The sequence below is a fragment of the Tenrec ecaudatus genome, chromosome 15 (assembly GCF_050624435.1).
Source record: "Tenrec ecaudatus isolate mTenEca1 chromosome 15, mTenEca1.hap1, whole genome shotgun sequence".
In the NCBI taxonomy this organism is placed as follows: domain Eukaryota; kingdom Metazoa; phylum Chordata; class Mammalia; order Afrosoricida; family Tenrecidae; genus Tenrec; species Tenrec ecaudatus.
Window position 1 is genome coordinate 110,760,189 of NC_134544.1, and position 23,034 is coordinate 110,783,222.

The 23,034-nt window shown below is 39.5% G+C and overlaps 1 protein-coding gene and 1 non-coding gene across 3 annotated transcripts in view; one reads left to right on the plus strand and one right to left on the minus strand.

Moving 5' to 3' along the window:
• The window catches only part of CAB39L (calcium binding protein 39 like), a 162,357-nt gene that overhangs the window by 97,838 nt on the left and 41,485 nt on the right, over positions 1-23,034 (plus strand). For both annotated transcript variants that reach the window (XM_075532560.1, XM_075532559.1), the window contains 2 exons: positions 10,221-10,339; positions 21,930-22,098. In XM_075532560.1, the coding sequence (XP_075388675.1) occupies positions 10,221-10,339; positions 21,930-22,098 (288 nt within the window). The remainder of the gene's footprint in view (positions 1-10,220; positions 10,340-21,929; positions 22,099-23,034) is intronic.
• Positions 1,196-1,259, minus strand: LOC142428367 (U7 small nuclear RNA). Its single transcript, XR_012780284.1, has one exon. It is a non-coding gene; the product is annotated as a U7 small nuclear RNA (small nuclear RNA).

The following is a 23,034-nucleotide window of genomic DNA, read 5'->3' on the forward strand; positions in this document are numbered from 1 at the left end:
TTACTGCCCAGTTGTCTTTTTTAAAGTTAGGGACATTTTTCCTATAAATGTAAGTTATTTATGCGACATTACAAATAGTATTTTGTATCAGGCTCTTAAACAGATGTATTATTAACAGTTATTTCCCCTATAAAAAGTAGAACAATGATTATTTTAGTTTGACCTTACTGTACTTTTTTAAGGTGTGGTAAAATAATAAAGGCTGATCACACCAGGTATACGGTACGGGTCTGTAATCATACCTCCCCCCACTAAGCTTTCCTACCCCGCCTCCCCCCTTCTCCCCTCCGTCCTCAGCCTTCAAGAGTAACTTGTCTCTTTCCCCACTTAAATCGTTGTAGTTGGAACAATCATTTCATACAACAGACACCCAGCCGATTGGCCTAAGAGCAGACATGTGGTCAAAGCAAGGCCACAGTCTCCGCAGAAATCGTGTACTAAAACTGTTAAGTCTGCTAAAATTCCAGGGGGTACCGCAAAAGCAAATACCTACACTTTATCCCGGATTATGAGTTAGAGTACAAATGTTTTTAATTGCCAGGCAGGCCCTGAGTAATCTTTATTTGTTCTGAAAAGGGGGCTCTAGGCCAATAAGTTGGGAACCTATGATTTTAAATTAAAGAAGTCGAGGAGGTCCGTCTGCAGAGAAGCAGGAGGGAGTTCATGCAGAGCCACCACTGTGGAATTTACATCCTATAGAAACTTAATCATATGATTACATTTTTTTACAGTGACTTATTTGGAGCTTACCTATATTTAGGTTCCCTGACGCTTTCTGTATCTGAATTAGTGTCCTCAAAGAGTTTCCACACTTACCCATGCGTGAACCCATCCCCCTGCATCCTGCTCTTCCCATCTGGCTCTGCTGCTGAAATTCAGCGCAAGCATTTGGCCTCTCCACCTCAACCCCTCTGACCACATGAGCAGGGAAAAGAAGTTCATGACTTCCTCCATTTTAAAATCAAAGCATACTTTATAAATTGTAACATTCCCTGTTTTTAGCATACAGGCTAGAAATATAGACAAATTCACACCTCTCAAAAAATTTTTCTACCCTGTCCTCTGGCAATTTTTCGTCTTTTTTTTTTTAGATTATTTATTCTTTTTTTCTCATCTTTTTTCTTTCCTTTCAAAGATACCATATAAATGGAGTCATATAGTAGGTCGTGTTTTTGTGTGTGTGTGGAGGGGGGGGGTGGGAGAGATTCCGGAAAAACCAGAAAACCTGCTAGACAAATTCTAAAAGAGCTGTAACACTAGTAGGTCATGTTTTGTGTCTGTCTTCTCACAGACGGATGATTCTTAATTTTCTGTTAAAAATGTGCATATGTGTGTACGTATATATATTCTTTTGCTCAAAATAAAATAGAATTGTATGTACTCATATGCCTGTTATCCATCTTTCTGTCCTCCTTCCAAGCCCTTCTTTGTTCCTCTTTGACTCCTTGTTTTTACTTTCCTTCCTACAATTTCCTCCCCCCTCCCATATTTGCACCCTCTGTCTCTCTCCATGAAATGACAGCTGTAGGTGTTGCTTATATTTAAGCGATTGCCAACATTCTGATATTCATTGTTCTTATTTCTGCCATAATTTAGTTGGACGTAATTGCTTCTCACTCTGGTATGATCAGGAGACCTGTGTGGCACAAACAGATAAACACCTGGTGATTGACCCCCAGAGCTTAAAGGTCGCAGCCAATGAAATCACCATGGAACACTCTTCAACTCGGAAACACATGGCTTGTCATATGTCAGAATTGACATGACAAAAATTTGGTTTATTATGATAAAGGTCTTTGTTGCTGAAACATTTATTTTCCTGTGGGTAGCATTGTAATTTAGAATGGATTTCCTAGGCTAGATTTACCAAAGTGTAGTTCCAAGCTATCAACTGAGTATTGCTGGATTGCTGCCAATTCTTATCATCAGTTGTGAGAGTCTTCATTCCACTGAGCCAGCATTGAATTTTATCAGTAAAATTCGTGCTCTTTTGTTTTATTGTTATAAGAAAACATCAACTCAGGGGCAGTTGTTTGAGTTTACAAGGATCCCCTGGTTGCCTTTTGTAGCCACATCCATGTCTTTCCCCTTATTCCCATTTATTTCCTGACTCCTGACAACCACTGATCCGTTCATTATTTTTCTAGTTTTATCATTTCAAGGATGTTGCATAAATGGAGACATACACTGTGGTCATGCAGTTTTACATTCTCACAAAGCATAAGTGACCCAGTTTCTCCACATTCTTGCTAGCATTTGGGGTTATCACTACTTTTTCTGATTTTAGGTATATAGTGATAACACATTGGGCCTTTAATTACCTTTCCCTGTTGGGTAACATAAATAAAGAGCCTTGGTAGTGCAGTGGTTAAGTGCTTGGCTATTCTACTCTGTTTTACAGGGTTACTGTGGATTGGAATCAATTCAGGGGTAAACAACAAGGACTATTGTCCCTGATGGTGCAAATGGCTCATACACTTGGCTGCTTATCTAAAAGGTTGGGAGTTTGAGTCTACCCAGAGGTGTCTCAGAAGAAAGTTCTAGTAACTGCTTTCTAAAAATCAGTCACTGGAAAACCCTATGAAGCTCAGTTCTACTCGGATGCACGTGGGGTCGTTGTGAGTCAGAGTCAACAACTACCCGTACAAGTAATGACTAATCATGTTGAATATCTTTCCATGAGCTCATTTGTCATTTCTGTATCCTCTTCAGTGAAATGTCTCTGCTTGTTACTTATTCATCTTTAATTGGGTTGTGTTTTTTGTTTTACTTTTAGTTTTTACTGTTTAATTTTGTAGGCAGTTTTCATTCTATATTCTATTCATATTTTTAACAATATATATGGCTTGAAATACTTTTCACTTTCTGCAGATTGTCTTTTCCTCTTCTTAACAGGATCTTTTATATGGCAAAAGGGTTTTGTTTTGCTGTTTTACTTCAATGAAGTCAAATTTTTCCATATTTCTTTTTGTGGGTTGTATCTAGACGTCAAGCCTGTAAACTCGTTGAATACCTTAGATCCTGAAAATTCTCTCCTGCTTTCTTTTCTAAAGGTCTCATTGTTGTGTGGTTTACATTTAACTTCAAAATCTATTTTAAATTAATTTTTTATAAGGTGACAGGTTTTGTATATGTTATTTTTATATCCTTGAAGACTTTTTTCTATATGCTATTATTTTTTTTAACATTTTATTAGGGGCTCATAAAACTCATCACAATCCATACATATACATACATAAATTGTATAAAGCACATCTGTACATTCTTTGCCCTAATCATTTTCTTTTCTTTTTTTACATTTTATTAGGGACTCATACAACTCTTATCACAATCCACACATATACATACATCAATTGTATAAAGCACATCAGCACATTCCCTTCCCCATTCATTCTCAAAGCATTTGCTCTCCTCTTAAGCCATTTGCATCAGTTCCTCTTTTTTTTTTCTCCTCCCTCCCTGCTCCAGAAAAGAAATGCAAATTTTAAACTGGAGTACTAAATGAAGACAGCTTCCTTGGTATCAGTTGTGGAAGCTTGTAGCTATTACTGATCGAACCTTAGCTGCTGTGACGTTTCATGTGCTACTTCCATCATCGTTGCTCTCAGTTTAACCAATATTCCCTTTAAGGGAGAGTTTTAGGAATGCTTTGGAGAGATTAATGTTTCAAAGAGGATCTTTGAATACCTTACTCCAGCCCTGCTCACTGTCAATAATTGCTACTTGCTCTTTTGCTTCAGCAATAAGGACTTGGTTTTTGAATATATCCTTAAACTAACAATAATGTCAGTGTACTAACTCATGGATTAATCAATGCCAGTATACTAATTCATTCATTCTGATGGATCTTATTGAAAGCAATTGGATTTCTTAGTGCATACTCTCTATTGGGGAGAGATAACTTCAGAATATAAGGTGGGGTTGAGTATTTCTGAGTTGAGTGATACCTACACCTCGAAAATTCCTACTAAAATGTTAAGAATCACTCAGTGTTGTTTCCATGTAGACTAGAGAAATAAAATAAAATGACAAAAAATATGCTATTATTTTTAATCATTTTATTGGGGGACTCTTACAAATCTTATAACAATCCAATCATTCAATGATATTAAACACACTTGTACCTATGTTGCCATCAACATTTCCGAAACAGTTTCTTTCTACTTGAGTCCTTGGTTATTATTAAATAAAAATTTGTTGGGTTTTCAGTATAAGTTTTTTTTTCTTTTAAAAAAATGTTTTATTAGAGGCGTGTACAACACTTATCACAATCCATACTTACATCAATTGTGTAAAGCATATCTGTACATTCATTGCCCTAATCATTTTCTTTTTTTTTTTCTGTTCTTTTTTTACATTTTATTAGGGGCTCATACAACTCTTATCACAATCCATACATATACATACATCAGTTGTATAAAGCACATCTGCACATTCCCTGCCCCAATCATTCTCAAAGCATTTGCTCTCCACTTAAGCCCTTTGCATCAGGTCCTCTTTTTTTTTTCCCCTCCCTCCCAGCTCCCCCCTCCCTCATGTGCCCTTGGTAATTTATACATTGTTATTTTGTCATATCAGTATAAGTTTACACAACAAATTAGATTTTATTTAACAGTTTTTATAAAAATTGTTCAGTGACATTTGTTACATTTTTCATGTCAGCATTCTCATTATTTCCATTCTGGTTGTTTTGTTTCCAGGAATCTAGTTTCCCTGTCCCTTTAACAGCTCATGTTTGCTTTAGCATGGATGAGTTAAAAAAAAAAAAAAAGCACAGTACCCTAGAGTGATATTCTTTATTTTATGGGAGAATTTGTTATTTAAATATCAGGATCATTTTGGTTCAAGGGTTAAAGGATGAATCTCTCAATAATCCCAGGGAGCCTTCTAGTTTCAACCAGTCCAGTAAGTTCGGACTTTTTAAAGAATTTCAGTTTTGTTCTACCTTTTCCCCCATCCTATCACTTTATGGCTCTGTTCATAAAAGTTAGTAGTGGTAGCCAGGGACTATCTTAGTTCTTGTGATCTCAGGGTAGATGAGGCCATGGTTTGTGTATCTTACTAGTCCAGTAGACTGGATTCTCCTCTGTCTTTGGTTTCTTTATTTCTCTTTTGCTCCTGATGAATAGAAACCAATAGTTGTACCTTAGATGGTGACTTAAAAGCTTTAAAGACCCCTGATACTACTCAGTAAGTTAGTATTATAACATAAATTTTATAAACTATCAATCTGACCAAGTTGTTAAGTCTCCATATATTCTTAATTAGAACTTCATTTTTATTTTATTTGACCAGGAGGTTTAAGGTTGAGTAATTAATTGAATAATATGATTGATTTTCACTTCATTTTGAGTCCTAATTAGTTGAGTGTTCCTTTATTATTTTTTAAAAGTACCTTATTGAAGATAATCGTGATCGGTGGCTCATATTTGGTGGTACAGTGGTTAAGTGCTTGGCTGCTAACGGAAAGGGCAGTGGGTTCAAACCCACCAGCTTATCCACAGGAGAAAGATGTGACGGTCTGCTTCCTTAAAGATTATACTATCACCTAGGGTCACTAGGAGTCATAATTGACGTGAAGACAGTGCCCTTTGGTTTGTCTTTGTTTTTTTAAGTAACTCTAGAGTATTAAGTGAGCCCACTATAAATTTTGTTAATGCCAACTATATTCTAGGCCCTTAAGAGAGTTAAAGTTTATTGTGCCAACCTGACCAATAAACACATGTGGGGTTAATTGAAGGGTGGAGAGATAAATGGGTTGGTGAGGCTCGCCTTTCTAGTTCTCGGGTCTCTTGCTCTGTGATGATCGGACCAGGGTGCAGCTGCCTTAGCCAGTTCCTTGCTTCTGCTGGCAAGGCTCACTTCCTGCAAGACATCCCCATGGAAAAGCCGCATGGACCTACCCCGATGCAGCCCTGGGTGCTGGAACAGCCGTGTGGAGACCCCAGCCAGCACTGAGATGCTTACACGCTCACTGATTCGGCTTTTCTCCTGCAGTCAATGTCATTGCGTGTGTTTTGTCAGATGGAGAAGGACTTTGTGGATTGGTGTTGGACATATGGGTTAATGTTGGACTTGTGGGCTTGGGCAGCACTGGGTTGGGATGTTTTCCTGATGTGCACATACTCTTTATATAAAACTCTCTTATACATGAGTTTCTGTGGATTTGTTTCTCAAAAGTACTCAGACTAATAGAGCCCTAATAATGGAGTTGTTATTGATAATTTTGAGTTCATGTGGTGATAAAGAAATCTGGAAGAAAAGTATGCATTTCATTGTCATATGCTAATTATTCATTTCATTGTAATATGCTAAAAATTTAGGATGATGGCTAAGAACCCATCAGCCTGGAATGGCATACTGACTTTGCCCCATTCCATATAGGTACAGTAGCCTGCTAGACCTTAGTTTCCTTATTTGGAATAGGTACAGTAGAGGGCTATGGTATTGATTGGATAATATATGCACTCTTAGCGTAAGTGCCGCACAGAGGAAGAACTCAATAACTGTTAGTTGCTCTGGCAGTACTTGAGGTGAAAGTGGAGGTGGAGCTGGTGGGGGAAGAGGAGGTACTGATCCATGTAGGCAAAGATGGTTGTAGTAGAGAGAAGGGCAATTATCCCAGAAGAAATTACTCCTGAACTGAATCTTAAAAGATACAGGAGAGTTAGCTTAAAAAAAAAAAAAAGGATGGGGCAGGGAATGTGTGGATGTGCTTTATACAATTGATGTATGTATATGTATGGACTGTGATAAGAGTTGTATGAGCCCCGAATAAAATGTAAAAAAGAGAAAAAAAGGAAAGGAAGAAAGAAAAATAAACAACATCAAAAATAAGTATCGGGACAAACAACAACATGAACAACAGGAAGAATCGCAGCATGAGTGTTGCTTGTAGAGCAAATTGGTTTTAATAAAACTTGAAGTAGGAATTAAAAAGAAAAGGGATATATAATTGATGGGCCTGGAGAGGGGTCGAAGGCCTTGGATTTTCCTCTAAGCAAAGGGGCCCTGGATTTGAAGTGTTTAAAGGATAATGGCATAGTCTTTGTATTTTTAGCTAGCTCATTATAGATGAAACTAGTTGAATACATGACTTCTGTTGGAGAACCAATTTATTCTTAACTTGTAGGTGACATGAAAGGCAGTGTCATCTGTTTGCCACTGTAAAGATTAGTCTACTCTGCACTATAGGGTCACTATGAGTTGGAATTGACTTGAGAGCTGTTGATTTGGTTTGGCTTTTCGTTTTATTGGTTTTCTTATTTATTTTAGATTTAGTTTACTCCTCTTGCTAGATATGATTTTTTTATATTACATACCATATATACTCGAATGTAAGCCAAACGGAGTGTAAGCCAAGGTGCACCTAATTATTACCTGGGAAACCAGAAAAACTGATTGACTCGAGTATAAGCCTAGGGTGGAAAATGCAGAAGCTATTGGTGAGTTTCAATAATCAAAACAAATGAAAATAAAATTACTAAGAATTGAGACATCAGTGGGATAATGTATTTAAATATCTTTAAACAAGACTTTGAAAAAGAAAAAGAACTTTCATAGTAATGCCCACCCCCACCCCCCGACGTATTAGCTGGGAGGAAGGGGGGAGTCCGTGCGGGTGGGGGATGCAGGATGTGAATTAACACAGAGACCAGAGGGGAGAGACAGAGCGCAGCCACAGACACATCCTTACCAGTTCAGCTGCCGGCATAAGTGAATCACTACAGGTGCTTCTGCGAATTGGAGCCGTTCATGTCATAGGACGGCTCTGATTGGTTAGATGTGAGTAAACAGACATTCAAAGCCCTGCAGTGTCAGCAGGCTTTGAATGAACAGTGGGAAAATGGCAATCACCTGCGAGATAATGGGCGCTCATCCCGTTACCTGGGGGGGGAGGGGCAGTGAGATGTTACACCTTGCTGGGCTACCACTGACCCATGTATAAGCTGAAAAACTCAGCTTATACACGAGTATATACGGTAAGTCAAATATCGCCACCTAATAGACATTTCTTTTTTTAATTCATATATGAGTGTGCACTGGGAATGATTAAGAAAAAAAGAAATTAACATACAATCCTTGAACTAACTACAAGCTTTTCTTTCTTGTTGTGTTTTGTTTTGGTTTTTTGTTATTGGCTTGTTGTTGTTGCTGTTTTGTTTTATTTTGTTGCTTGGTTTTGCTCCGTCTTCTTTTTCTGCATGTTTTTATCTCCACAGGTCTGTCTAAATAAGATAGGCTGTATGAACAATCTAGAGGAGAAAACAATGGGACTGACAGTTTCATGGGGACATGGGAGAGGGGGAGGTTGGGGGAAAGGTAGTAGTGCTGACGAACCTAGGGACAAGGGAACAAGTGATCCAAATTGGTGGTGAGGAGGGTGTAGGAGACCTGGTAGGGCGTGACCAAGGGTAATGTAACCTAGGGGAATTACTGAAACCCTAATGAAGGCTGAGCATGATAGTGGGACAAGAGGAAAGTAAAAGGAAATAAAGGAATGAGCTAGGGTGTAAAGGGCATGTATAGAGGTTTAAATAAAGGAATGTACATATGTAAATATATTTATAAATGAGGATGTGGAAATAGATCTATGTGCATATATGTATAGATTTAGTATTAAGATAGCAGATGGACATTGGGCTTCCACTCAAGTACTCCCTCAATGCAAAAATACTTTGTTCTATTAAGCTGATATTCCATGATGCTCACCTTCCTGACACAATCGCTGAAAACAAAGCGGGTGAATAAGCAAATGTGGTGAAGAAAGCTGATGGTGCCCAGCTATCAAAAGATAAAGTGTCTGGGGTCTTAAAGACTTGAAGGTAAACAAGTGGCCATCTAGATCAGAAGCAACAAAGCCCAAATGGAAGAACCACACCAGCCTACATGCTCACGAGGTGCCAAAGGGATCAGTTATCAGGCATCAAAGGACAAAAAAATCATATCTTTGTGCACTCACCTCCCTGATAAGATTGCTGAAGACAAATGGGTGCATAAGCAAGTATGACGAAAAAAGCTGATGGTGCCCGGCTATCAAAAGATATAGTGTCTGGGGTCTTAAAGGCTTGAAGGTAAACAAGCAGCCATCTAACTGAGAAGCAACAAAGCCCACATAGAAGAAGCACACCAGCCTGTGTATCACAAGGTGTTAAAGGGATCAGGTATCAGGCATCATCAGAACAAAAAAATCTTATCATAGTGAATGCGGGAGGGAGTGTGGAATGGAGACCCAAAGCCCATTTGTAGGCCACTGGGCATCCCCTTACAGAAGGATCAGGGTACGATGTAGCAAAGAGGAAACATGCAACTTTCCTCTAGTTCCTAAATTCTTCCTCCTCCCCCACTATCGTGATCCCAATTCTACCTTACAAATCTGGCTAGACCAGAGTATGTACACTGCTACAGATAGGAACTGGAAACACAGGGAATCCAGGGCAGATGATCCCTTCAGGACCAGTGGTGAGAATGGCAATACTGGGAGGGTGGGGTGGAAAGGGGGAACAGATTACAAGGATCTACATATAACTTCCTCCCTGGGGGATGAACAACAAAAAAGTGGGTGAAGGGAGATGCCGGACACTGCAAAATATGACAAAATAATAATTTATAAATTATCAAGGGCTCATGAGGGAGCAGGGAGTGCGTAGGGAGGGGAAAAATGAGGACCTGATGCCAGGGGCTTGGGTGGGAGCAAATATTTCGAGAATGATTAGGGTAATGAATGTACAAATGTGCTTTACACAATTTATTTATGTATACATTTTGATAAGAGTTGTATGAGTCCCTAATAAAATGATTTTAAAATTATGTTAGTAAAAATGACTTCAGACAAAGGAGTTTGATTCTAATCCATATAATTTCACTAATATCTTTATTTCTTCACTTTTCAGTTCTTATTTTTGAAAGTTTAAAAATATCAGTTATAATTTTTTTCAAAGGTTACTGGCTTATGCCCTTTTAGGCCTTTTTGTTTGCTTGTGTGGGAAACTGACTGACAATTGGTCAAATTCCTCACGGTGCAAAATCTGAGGACAGGACTGCATCTGTTTTGTTGAGCCTCTTTTAAAGACAGCTGCAAAGAGCAAATTGTGAAATGTTTGGGTGTTTAAGGGAAGTGTCAGTTCTCTGGGCAGTGGGGTGGAGGTGTGAGGATGGAATTCACGAATCACACAGCTTACCCATTTAAAGTTTGCATTCATTTGTTGTTTCTTTAACAGGGAAAGAAAGATGTGACCCAGATATTTAACAACATCCTCAGAAGACAGATAGGTGCACGGAGCCCCACGGTGGAGTACATCAGTGCTCACCCTCATATCCTGTTCATGCTCTTCAAAGGGTAGGTGCATAGCTTCTGGGAAAGTAGCCGTGGGTTCACAATAGCGGCAAAAGCTTCTATCTGCCAATCACAGCAGATTTGTTAGCCACGGAATCAGCCCCACAAATCTATGTCTACATCCATCCATACACTTGTCTTTGCAGCTCGTTGTTTCAAATATTTTCATTATTATTCCCTTTCCTCGACTTTCCTATTATTCTCATGATTATACTACTGGACTGCTTGTGCTCTCTAATCTACCCTTCTCCTGTTTGTTTAAGACAGACTCTCTTACTACATGCACACACACACTTATTCTGGCTTTGAGAAATCAAATACGGATGGGAACGTTCTTCTAAGGCATCTGGAGCTAGCTCCTACAAGGTGACATTCTTCTTCTATGGGGATAGAGGAAATATTACTGTACACATGTGGGACCATAATAAAAACTCACTACCATCAGGTCGATTCTGACTCATAGTCACCCAATACTCCTGAGCAGTTCCTGGCTTTAAACCACTGACCTTGAGGGTAGTAGCTCAACGCCTAAGCCACCAGAGCTCCTGACATGGTATCATAAAGGAGCCAAAAGACGGAAGTCGGACGACATAACAGAATTATTGGTGATTATTTTTTATTTATGCATGTTTACAAAAGTGTTCTGGTTACTTTGAGACTGTTCTAAATGCTTAAGACCACAGATTTAGTTATAGCAAGGCTTATGGCAGGGCTCCTCAAATGGGGCCAGTTCACTGTCCCTCAGACCCGTTGGAGGGCCAGACTATAGTTTAAAAACAAACTGTGAACAAATTCCTATGCACACTGCACATATCTTATTTTGAAGTTAAAAAAAAAACGGGCTGAAACACCCGGCAGGCCGGATACGTGTCCTCAGTGGGCCGCACGTGACCCACGGGCCGTAGTTTGAGGACCCCTGGTCTGGGGTAACAGACTACTTTTTCCTCCCCTCCCTTACTTTTTTCTCCCTTGCTTTCTCAAACCCAGCAGGAGTCTTTAGTTTGCAGTTCTCATCCTTTCAAGTCACATCTATTCTTCTATATCCCCGTTCCCAAGTCGTCCTCCCTTGTCCATTTCTTGTTTTATTGGGGACTCTTACAGCTCTTATCACAATCCATACATATATCTGTTTTGTCAAACACATCTTTACTTATATTGTCATCATCTTTTTCAAAACATTTTCTTTCTAATTGTGCCCTCATTTTCCCCTCCCTCCCCCATGCCCCCTTGATAATTTATGAATTATTGTTATGTTTTTCATGCCTTACACTGACTGCTGTTTCATTTCACCCACTTTTCTGTTGTCCGTCTCCCTGGGATGGGAGCTGTACATCGATCATTGTCATCGGTTCCTCTTATTCCCCACTCTCCTCAGCCCTGTTTACCCTCCTAGTATCGCTGCTCCCCTTATTGGTCCTGAGGGGTTTATCTGTTCTGGATTCCCTGTGTTTTGAGCTCTTATCTGTACCAGTGTACATGCTGTGGTCTAGCCAGATTGGTAAGATTGGGGTCATGGTAGTGTGTGTGTGGAGGAAGCATTAAAAAACTAGAGGACGGTTGTGTGTTTCATGTGTGCTATACTGTACCCTGAATGGTTCTTCTCTTCCTTGTGGCCGTGCTGACAGGGGGGTGTCCAGTTAACTACTGATGGGCTTTGGGTCTCCACTCTGCTCTCCCCCTCATTCCCATTAATATGTTTTTTGTTTGTTTTGTTTTGGGTTTTGATGACTGATACCTGATCCCATGGACACCTCATGATCACACAGGCTGGTGTGTTTTTTCCATGTGGGTTTTGTTGCTTCTCAGCTAAATGGCTGCTTGTTTATCTTCAAGCCTTTAAGACCCCAGATGCTTTAGCTTTTGATAGCCGTGCACCATCAGCTTTCTTCGCCACATTTGCTTATTCACCCCCTTTGTCTTCATTGATTGTGTCAGGGAAGGCGAACATCACAGAGTGCCTTGTTAGTAGAACAAATTGTTCTTGCATTGAGAGAGTACTTGAGTGGAGGCCCAATGTCAATCTGCTACTGTAATACTTTATAAATCAATGTATGTACATAGCTCCATTCCCCTGTCATTGTGTATAAATATATTTACATATATACATCCCTGTCTTTAGACCTTTATAACTTTCTTGTGTCTCCCAATTCTTTCCTCTATTGCCTTTTACTTTCTTCCCATCCCACTATCATGTTCGGCTATCATTCTTGTTTTCGTAATTCTTCTCGGCTCTATTGCCCTTGATCGAGCTCCCCCCAGCATCTTATGCCCTCCTCACCATCAATTTTAGATCATTATTCTTCCCTTATCCCTGGGTTTGTTGGTACCCCTCTCTTTTTCCCCATCTCTCCCTCTCCTGTGTTCCCCGGAATGTCGATCCCATTGTTCTCTCCTCCGGATTGTTCATCCTGCTTTTCTTGTCCAGATAGACATGCATAGACAATAATATGTGCATCATTTTTATCAAAGTGGTATATATAACACAAGGAGCCTTGGGGGTACAAATGGTTAAGCGCTCAGCTGCTTATTGAAAGACTGGAGGTTTGAACACTTGTGTAGCTCTGCAGTAGAAAGACCAAGTAATCTCCCATAAAGGCCCCAGCCTAGAGAACCCTATGGGGCACGTTGAGTCACATTGAGTGGCTGTAAGTTGGAATCAACTCCATGGCACTTAACGACAGCAAGAGCACATAATACATAGGTTAATCATCAGCTACAAGTGGCTCTCTGCCTCTTTCTTCTCCATCGCTCCATCCTGTTTCTCAGAGACAACCATTTCATCTCTTTTTTTATTCATCTGGGGACCTCTATATAGGAGTCATTTGGTTTAGGAGTATCCAACTTATCAGGCAGCTTCTGTGGGGCTTCAGAGTGGTTTGATCATGGCAGATGACCAGGCCTGAATTTTTAGAAATTGGTTCATGGTGACTAGAAAGGGACAAATTAGGGATCTGAGAACTAGAACAGAGTTGTAGTGAGCCCTTCAGGATCATGGTACATGAGATCACACATGTTAAACGTGGGTGACAGATCACTGTCTTTGAGCAGGACACTGTCAGTTTCTAGCAGGGTATCTCTCTTTCAAAGCCAGTTTCTATGTTATGTAAGTACGCTCTCACTCTGAAATGTTTGAACACAAAGAAATCTGTATTACAACCACATTTACTTACTGAACATGTAAACTTTAAATCATGAAAATGGCTTCAGAATCTTTTTTTTTTTAAATCAAGACTAAATATGAGCCATTACCACTGATTCCAACTGACCTACAAAATCTAAAAGACACAATTGGGAGCAGATCTCGTTGGTAACCCTGGGACTTCTTGTATTGCTAAATAATGGATTACCCTAATTTCTGTATTATCAATTTTAAACAATGTATTCTGAACTTCTCATGGGCTAGATAGTAATTTAGTTTTTCCACTATCCCCTTCACTCCAGTTTATTGATAAAATTAAGAATTGTGATAAAAGTATAATGTGAGGCTAAGAGGAAGAAAAATTGGAGTGATGTATATTAGTTCAAAACCCATTGCCTTCACACTGAGGCCATGTCAGAGTAGAATTGTACTACAAAGGGTTCTCAATTGAAGTAGATTACCAAGCCTTCCTTCCAAAGTAGCTCTGGGTGATATCAAATACCCATTCTTTTAGTTACCAGCCAAATGCATTAATCTTTTGTACCATCCAGAAACTACGTATGACTTACTTAAGGTAGGATGAATTTATAATACAGACACTCCAGAATGCGATGGCTCAACTGCTAGGTAACGGTGTTTCTTCTCTAGTAAGGTAAGAAAGATGTGCTAGGTGAGCAGGGCTTGTGCCCCAGAGACATTTGGGAGCCAGGCTGAGGAGGTTTATGCCATCTTCCACAAGTGCTTTTCTAATATTCTTTCAATCGTTGGCATTTCGGCCCACAGGAAGGAGAAAATATATGGAAGAATTTATGAGCCTGCTCACATCGCTCCCACACAAACATTCCGTTTGAGAGCTCTTACTTGCATGGCCCCTTAATTTTTTTATGGTGTGAGGGGGGATGCTGGGAGAGTGGAAGGTGAGTGGGTTGGAAAGGGGGAACTGATTACAAGGATCCACATGTGACCTCCTCCCTGGGAGATGGACGGCAGAGAAGGGGGAGAAGAGAGACTCCGGATAGGGCAAGATATGACAAAATAACAATGTATAAATTATCAAGGGCTCATGAGGGAGGGGTGGGCGGGGAGGGAGGGGGGGAAAAAAAGGACCTGATGCAAAGGGCTTAAGTGGAGAGCAAATGCTTTGAAAATGATTAGGGCAAAAAAATGTATGGATGTGCTTTATACAATTGATGTATGTATATGTATGGATTGTGATAACAGTTTATGAGCCCCTAATAAAATGTAAAATTAAAAAAAGAAAATGATTAGGGCAAAGAATGTACAGATGTGCTTTATACAATTGATGTATGTATGTGTGGATTGTGATAAGAGTTGTATCAGCCCCTAATAAAATGTTTTAAAAAATCATTTTGGAGGGCTCATACAACTCTTATCACAGTCCACACATACATCCATTGTGTCAACCACATTTGTACATGTGTTGCCATCATCATTCTCAAAACCTTTGCTTTCCACTTGAGTCCCTGGTATCAGCTCCTCATTATTCCCCTCTCTCTCCACTCCCCCCTCCTTCATGAACCTTTAATACTTTATAAATTATTAATATTTTGTCATGTCTTACACTGTCTGACATCTCCCTTCACTCACTTTTCTGTTGTCCCCATGTAGGGGGTTATATGTAGATCCTTGTAATCGGTTCCCCCTTTCTACCACACCTTCCCTCCACCCTCCTGTTGTCGTCACTCTTACCATTGGCCCTGAGGGGTTCATCTTTCCTTGATTCCCTATATTTCCAGTTCCTATCTGTACCAGTGTACATCCTCTGGTCTAGCTGGATTTGTAAGGTAGAATTTGGAGCATGATAATGTGGGGGGCGGGGAGGAAAACATTTAAGAACTGGAGAAAAGTCGTATGTTTCATATCATTGCTACACTGCATTCTGACTGGCTCATCTCCTCCCCGAAACACTTCTGTGAGGGGATGTCCAGCTGCCTACAGATGGGCTTTGGGTCCCCAATCTGTACTACCCCTGATCCACAATGATATGATTTTTTGTTCTTTGATGCCTGATACCTGATCCCTTCAACACCTCGTGATCACAGAAGCTTCTTCCATGTGGACTTTGTTACTTTGTTACTTCTGAGTTAGATGGCTGCTTGTTTACCTTCAAACCTTTAAGACCCCAGACATTACATCTTTTGATAGCCGGGCACCATCAGCTCTCTTCACCACCTTTGCTTGTGCACACATTTGTCTTCAGTGATCATGTCGGGAAGGTGAGCATAATGGAATGCCAATTTAATAGAGCAAAGTGTTCTTTCATTGAGGGAGTACTTGAGTGGAGGCCCAATGTCATCTGCTACCTTAATACTAAATCTATAAATATATGCACATAGGTCTATTGTCCATCACCATATATAAATATATTTACATATATATGCCTGTATTTAGACCTCTATAAATGCCCTTTGCCTCCTAGTACTTTCCTCTATTTCCTTTTACTTTCGTCTTGTCTCACTGTCATGCTCAGCCTTTGTTTGGCTTTCAGTAAATCCTCTCGGTTACATTACCCTTGATCAGTCCCTACCAGGCACTTATGTCCTCCTTGCCACTGATTTTAGATCACTTGTTGTTCCCTTGTCCCTGGGTTTGTTAACACCACTTCCTTTCCCTCACCTCTCCCTCTCTTATGGCTCCCCTGAAATGTCGGTCTTGTTGTTTTCTCCTCCGGATTGTTTATCCAACCCATCTTATCTAGATAGATCTGCAGAGATAATAATATGAACGAAAACAAGACAGAGCAAAGCAAAAATACAAAACAAAACAACAACAACAAAAGAAAAACCCGTAAATAGTTCAAGGTCTGTTTGTTTACCTTTAGGAGTGTTTTCCGGTGGAGTCTGATGGAGTGCCACACCCTGGCCCCAAAGTCTTATTTATGGTACGCCCTCCGGAATTCCTTGCGCTGCACCCTTGCTGTTCTGTTGCATGCCATTAGTGTTTTCCTCGGTGTGGTGGGGTCAGATATGGTGCAATTCCCACACTGTGTCTCCAGTGTTGTCCCCTATAGGGCTGTGGGTAAGTGAGGGATGTTATGTTTCATAGTGGGGCCAGCCATATGGTCCTCTGTGCATAGGCTGCTCTGATCAGGGACATCATCCTCAAGGTTTGGTGGACCAGGATTTACTCCACTCTCTCTTCCTCCCCATTCATTTGCTCCCATGTGCTCTGATCAGCCATGTCCCTTGCCCTGAGCTGTAGCTTCAGTGCTGTCCTCTGAAGTAAATTCTTCTGGGGGAGGGACAGCTGTCCACTTAGTTGGGATTGGGCTTGCCCCTCAGACCTCTCTACTGATTCTCTGCTTCATGCCAGTATGTTGCATTCACATCATGGAACACCGGGTTGAAGTCTGTTCCCTTTTTCCCTGTGGAGATATAAACAATACCTTCTCCTTGGGTGGGTTAGTGCCCTGTTCCCAGGAATGTTTATATAGTTGCTTTTACCCTATGCCCTTTTTGCATTTTTTTAAAGCTTACCTCAACAGCCTCATGTTGTACTTGTCCTTTTGTGCTTGACTTACTTCACTTAGCATAATTTCCTCCAGTTCTTCCCATATGATGATGTGCTTCATGCATTCATGACTGCTTTTTAGCTATGCGAAGTACTCCATTATATGTATGTACCACAGTTTTTTAATCCATTCACATGTTAAGGATGTTTTTGATGTTTCCAACTCCTTGCAATTGTGAATTGTGCCGTGATGAACATTGGAGCACAGTTGTCTGTCTGTGGCTTGTTTCTTGACTCTTCTGGGTTATGCCCAGTAGGGGGATTGCTGGGTCATGTGGTAGCTCGATTTCCATCTGTTTTTATATATTACCAAATCCATTTCCATAGTGGCTGTACATACCTACAGGTCCACCAACAGTGGATGAGAGTTCCTATCTTACCACAGCCCCACCAACACTTGTTGCTTTCTGATTTTTTGAGTTGGACTATCTTTGAGGGTGTTAGGTGGTATCTCATTGTTGTTTTAATTTGCATTTCTCTTATGGCTAAAGATCGGGAGAATTTTCTCATATGTTTATTGGCCTTTTGGATTTCTGCCCCTATATACTTCTGTTCAGGTCCTTGCCCCACCTCCACAGTGGACAATTAGTTTTTTTCTCTTTTTGGAAGCTGGCAGAGTATTGTAGGTTTTTAGTAATAAGGCCTTTGTCTGATGTGTCATTGCTAAAGATGTTTTTCCAGTCCATGGCATCTCTCATTACTCACTTGGTGAATTCGTTTGATGTACTTGGGTGTTTTATCTTTAGTATATCCCACTTGTCAATTTGTGATTAATTTGTATTTGTGTCCTTCCCTATTTCTGACAGCCTATGTATTCCTTGCCCCAAAGTTCTCAGTTTGGTCCCAATTTCTTCATTGATGGTCCTAATAGTTTGGGGTTTTACTTCGAGGTCTGTGATCCACCTTGAGTTTATTCTTGTGCATGGAGTGCGATAAGGATCTTGCTTCAATTTCCAGCAGGTAGATATCCATTTTTCCAGCACCACTTGTTGAAGAGGGCATCTGCTTCCCATTGGATATATTTTGGGGGCCCTTATCAAAGATCAGTTGCCTGTAGGCTGATAATTTCATTTCTGGGTTTTCAGTTCTTTTCCATTGGTCTGAGTATCTGTCATTATACCAGTACCATGAGGTTTTGACCACTGTGGCTAAAGTCAGGAAAAGCAAGTCTTTCCACTGTGTCCTTGAGGAGTTTTCTGCTAATTCTGGGCTTCTTCCCTCTCCATATGAAGTTGATATTCAGTTTTTCCATTTCTTTGAAGAAAGATGAGGGTAATTGTATCGGATGGCATTAAATTTATATAGTGCTTTTGGCAGAACTGACATCTTAACTATATTGAGTCTTCCAATGCACAACATGGAATATTCTTCCATTTGTTGAGGTTGCTCTTGGTTTCTTGTAATAGTGTTCTATAGTTCTCCCCATATAGATCTTTTGTATATCTAGGTATATCCCTAGATATTTCAATTTGTGCCTGGCTATTGTGAAAGGTACCACCTTTTTTATCTCCTCTTCTGTGGTCTTATCCGATGTGTATGGAAGCCCGATAGACTTCTGTTTGTTGATCTTGTATCCTGCCCCTCTGCCATACTCTTCTATTACTTCCAGTACTCCCCTTGTGGAACTTTTGGGATTTTCCATACATAAAATCATCATCTGAAAATAACGATAGTTTCACTTCTTCCTTCCCTAGGCGAATACCTTTGATGTCTTTTCTTTGCCTTATACTGTTAGCTTAAAGCTCCAGTACGATGTTAAATAAGGATGGGGACAAGGGGCATCCTTGTCTGGTCCCCTTTTTCAGTGGGATTGTGTTCCTCTTTTTTCAATTGACTATCACGTTGGCTGTTGTTTTTTCATATATAGCTTGCGTTATCTGGAGGAATTTTCCTTCCATTCCTATCTTCTTGAGTGTCTTAAACAGGAATTGGTGTTGGATGTTGTCAAATGCTTTTTCCGCATCTGTTGGTATTATGTGGTTCTTATATTTTTTAATGTCCATGTGGCAAATGATTCTAATGATATTTTGTATGTTGAACCATCCCTGCATCCCTGGTATGAATCCCACTGGGTCATGGTGAATTATTTGTTTTACATACTTTTGTATTCTATTGGCCAGTATTTTGTGAAGGATTTTTGCATCAATATTCATTAAGGATATTGGTCTGTTGTTCTTGATTCTAGTGGGTTCCCTGCCCGTATTTGTTATCAAAGTTATACTAGCTCATAGAAGGAGTTCAGGGGTTTGCCGTCTTTTTCTATGTTCGGGAAGAGTATGTGTAGGATTGATGTCAGTTCTTCCCTGAATGCTTGGTAGAATTCTCCTGTGAAGCCATCTGGTCCAGGGGATGTTTTGTTGGTAATCCCTTGATAACCTTGTCTATTTCTTCTATTTCTATGGGTCTGTTGAGATTCTTGATGTCCATCATGGATAGTCTAGTAAGGCATTTTTCCACGAATGTGTCCATGTCTTCAAAGTTGTTGAATTCACTGGAGTACAGTCCTTTGTAGTACTGTGTAATTATCCTTTTGATTTCATTAAGGTCTGTTGCAGTGTCCCCTCTTTCATCCCTCATCCTTGCTATTGAAATTTGTTCCCTCCTTTCTTTGGTTAGGTCTGCCAGAAGTCTGTCGATTCTGCTTATCCTTTCAAATAACCAACTTTTAGCATCATTAATTTTTTCCATTGTTTTCTTATTTTCCCTCTCCTGAATCTCAGCCATGATTTTTATTATTTCTTTTCTTTTGCTATTAGTAGGATTGTCCTGTTGACTCTGCTCTAGATGTTGTAAATTTTGTGCCAACATATCATTCAGAAGTCTCTCTTACCTTTTTTGTGTGCATGTGTTGCTATGAAACTTCATCTGATAACTGCCTTTGCTCTGTCGCGTAAGTTTTGGTATGTCATGTTCTCATTCTTATTGGTTTCTAGAAATTTCTGAATTTCAACTCTGATCTGGGCCAATATGTATTCCTTCTGCAATAGACATTTATTCATCCCCCAATTGTTTGCTCTTGTTTTTTCATCTTCCTTTTGTTGATTTCCAGCCTTATGGCACAGTGGTCAGAGAGAGAGGTCTGTGTGATATCAATATGCCTAAATTTATGTTGATTTGCCTTATGCCCCAGTATGTGGTCTATCTTTGATTATGTTCCATGTGGGCTTGAAAAGAATGTGATATATTTTATTTGGATGAAAAGCTCTGTAAATATCTATCAGGACAGATTGTCTACTTGTAGTGTTTAGATCTCTAGCTTTCTTGTTGCGTTTCTTTCCCTGCGATCTATCTTTGTCAGAGAGCGGTGTATTCAAGTCACCTAATATAATTGTTGAGGCCGTGAGTTCTTTTTTCATCTTTTGGAGTGTTTGCTTGACGTATTTAGCAGGTTTCTCTTTTGGGGAATATATGTTTCAAATGTTTAATGGTTCTTTGTCTGCCATTCCCTTGAGCATTATATATTATCCCTCCGTATCTCTTCTTATGGTTTGTTCTTTGAGGTCAATTTTATCTGAGATTAGGATTGCAACCCCTGCTTTTTTTTTTTAATTCCTGTTTGCTTGGTATGCCTTTCTCCAGCCATTGATTCTTAGCCTATTTTTGTCTGTGGTCTGGAGATGTGTTTTCTATAAACAGCATAATGATAGGTTGTGTTTTGTAAGCCAGTCTGTTAGCCTCCGTCTTTTAATGCTTGAGTTTCTGAGCTGTACATCTTTATGGGAATAGAAAGCTTGTTTTTCTCCTGCAGAGCTGCTAGTGGTTTCAAACTGCTGACCTTGAGGTTACCAGCCCAATGTGTATCCTCTACTCATAGGGACAGTCACTATGAGTCAGAATCAACTTGATGGCAGTGAATTTGCTTTTGTTTGGAATCCTTCCCTGTACACTCCTGTACTCTTTGATTTATTCCATAACAAAGCAACAGTGTGGGTATCCTTGAGAAATACACATTGTGTATTTTTTCAATGTTCTTTGAGTTTAGAAGAAAGAAATAAGTCTGTGAATGGCAAGGTCAGCCCTATAGATTAAATGGGGTAAGATTTTCCAGTGCACTTCTCTTAGGAGAGCCCTTGCTACCACACTCTGTATATTTCCTGTTGGGTTTTTTCTTCAATTTTCACAGCACTTCTCAGGAGATGAAATTACCATTTCTTTCACTGTTTATAGTCTGCCTTTTCCCAAAACCTGACACACATGCACTAGAAAATATAGTCACCATAAAGTAGTGATTTGGTCATGTTTACTGTTATATCTCCAGTCATATAGTAGGTGTTGAATAGATAACAAGTGACTGGTGTTTAAATGAACTGTAACTTTACATTTCTGTTAATAGTGTAAATAGTCCCAAACCTCTGATAGGTTCCATTCCAATGACTCTCCTAAGTTGGTTCTGACATACATTGAAACCACTCTCTCTCTGGTGGTTTTTTTTTTTTAAGTTTTTGTTATTATTATCAGTATGTTTATTAATCTGATCCTTATTTATCTTTAGGAGTTAGAAACATCACCTATAACCTTACAGATATCTTTTAATACATACACTAAAACATGTATAAAAAATGGACAATGTTGACATTTTGTCATTTACAGTGTTCACTCTACTTGTGGGAGGTTTAAGATTATTCCTGAGAATGTGCTGGCCTTTCAAGTGAGAAAATTAGGGAAAGTTTCCTGTATGGACCTTGTAATATGCTATAACATTATATGTAGTACTTATTGCTAATGATAATATGTATGTATATCTTATATAAATATACATATTTTATATATACATAATATATGTCATAAATGTGCTTGCTGATATTTAAATACATTGTAAGTCAAGAACTACCTATATTGAAATGATTATTTTGATAGCCTTTTTGTTAATAGCAGGGGTAACAGACTGATATTCTCCTCTATTTTCTCTTGTTTATACTCTAGATATGAAACCCCACAAATTGCCTTACGTTGTGGGATGATGCTGAGGGAATGCATTCGATATGAGCCACTTGCCAAAGTCATCCTCTTTTCTAATCAATTCAGAGATTTCTTTAAGTACGTGGAATTGTCAACATTTGATATTGCTTCAGATGCCTTTGCTACATTTAAGGTAAATTATTTTACTTTATATGGCACAGATTGGTTATGTAGTTTCAGCATTTGGGTATAGTCGGTTGACTTCTGAAGAAACAATTTAAAAAACAAACCAAAAAAAATTTATCTTCCTTAGGCTGAGAGTACCGACCACATATGCTTTTGATCATTAGTATCAGTAAGTAGGAAGCATAATGTCTACATTCTGGAAAAATTCAAAAGATTTTCTACAAAATTGTACAAAATGTATTCTAATACATGTAATTAATGTAACGGGGTGGGGTGTTCAACGAGAAAGTGAATTCATGATGGGCAAGAATTCACGAGAAGGGCAAGAAGATCATTGTTCAGAAGCATGCCTAGTGCCAAGCTGTGGAAAGAGGGTGGGAGAGGCAAATACAAGACAGGGCCAAATCTACATGGTTTGTTTGGGCAGAAGACCAGTCAAGCCCCAAGGTTCACTTACATAGATGACAATAAGAACAAAGATATCACCTGCCAGGGCAGGAGTGGTGGACACACGTTGATGGAGTATTTGCAGAATCCCAAGAAGTACAGCGGGTACCCTCCAAAACATGGACGTAGAAGACGTGAACAAAAAAAACGGGAGAGGTGTAGTTAGCCATCCAAACAGATGAGTTTGATAAATGTTTCCAAGAATGGAATCACAGATTTGACAAATGTATTAAGTGTAATGGAGAGGACTTTGAAGGTGATAAGGTGTTTTTTTTTGTACCCCCTCGTACATCCCTGGAACAGAAATCATCTTTGCTGGCATTAAGAAGGGAGAAAGGGCAGAACTGAGAACTTTTCTCAGGCAAAGTACTAATTAGTACTAGTACTAATGAGTAATAGTTGGCCACCGCCTTTTTTATTATAAATTAGGAATGCTTTGTGACTTTTTTACATGTACCATATTTAAATTGATCTTATACACCGGAAATTGGATCAT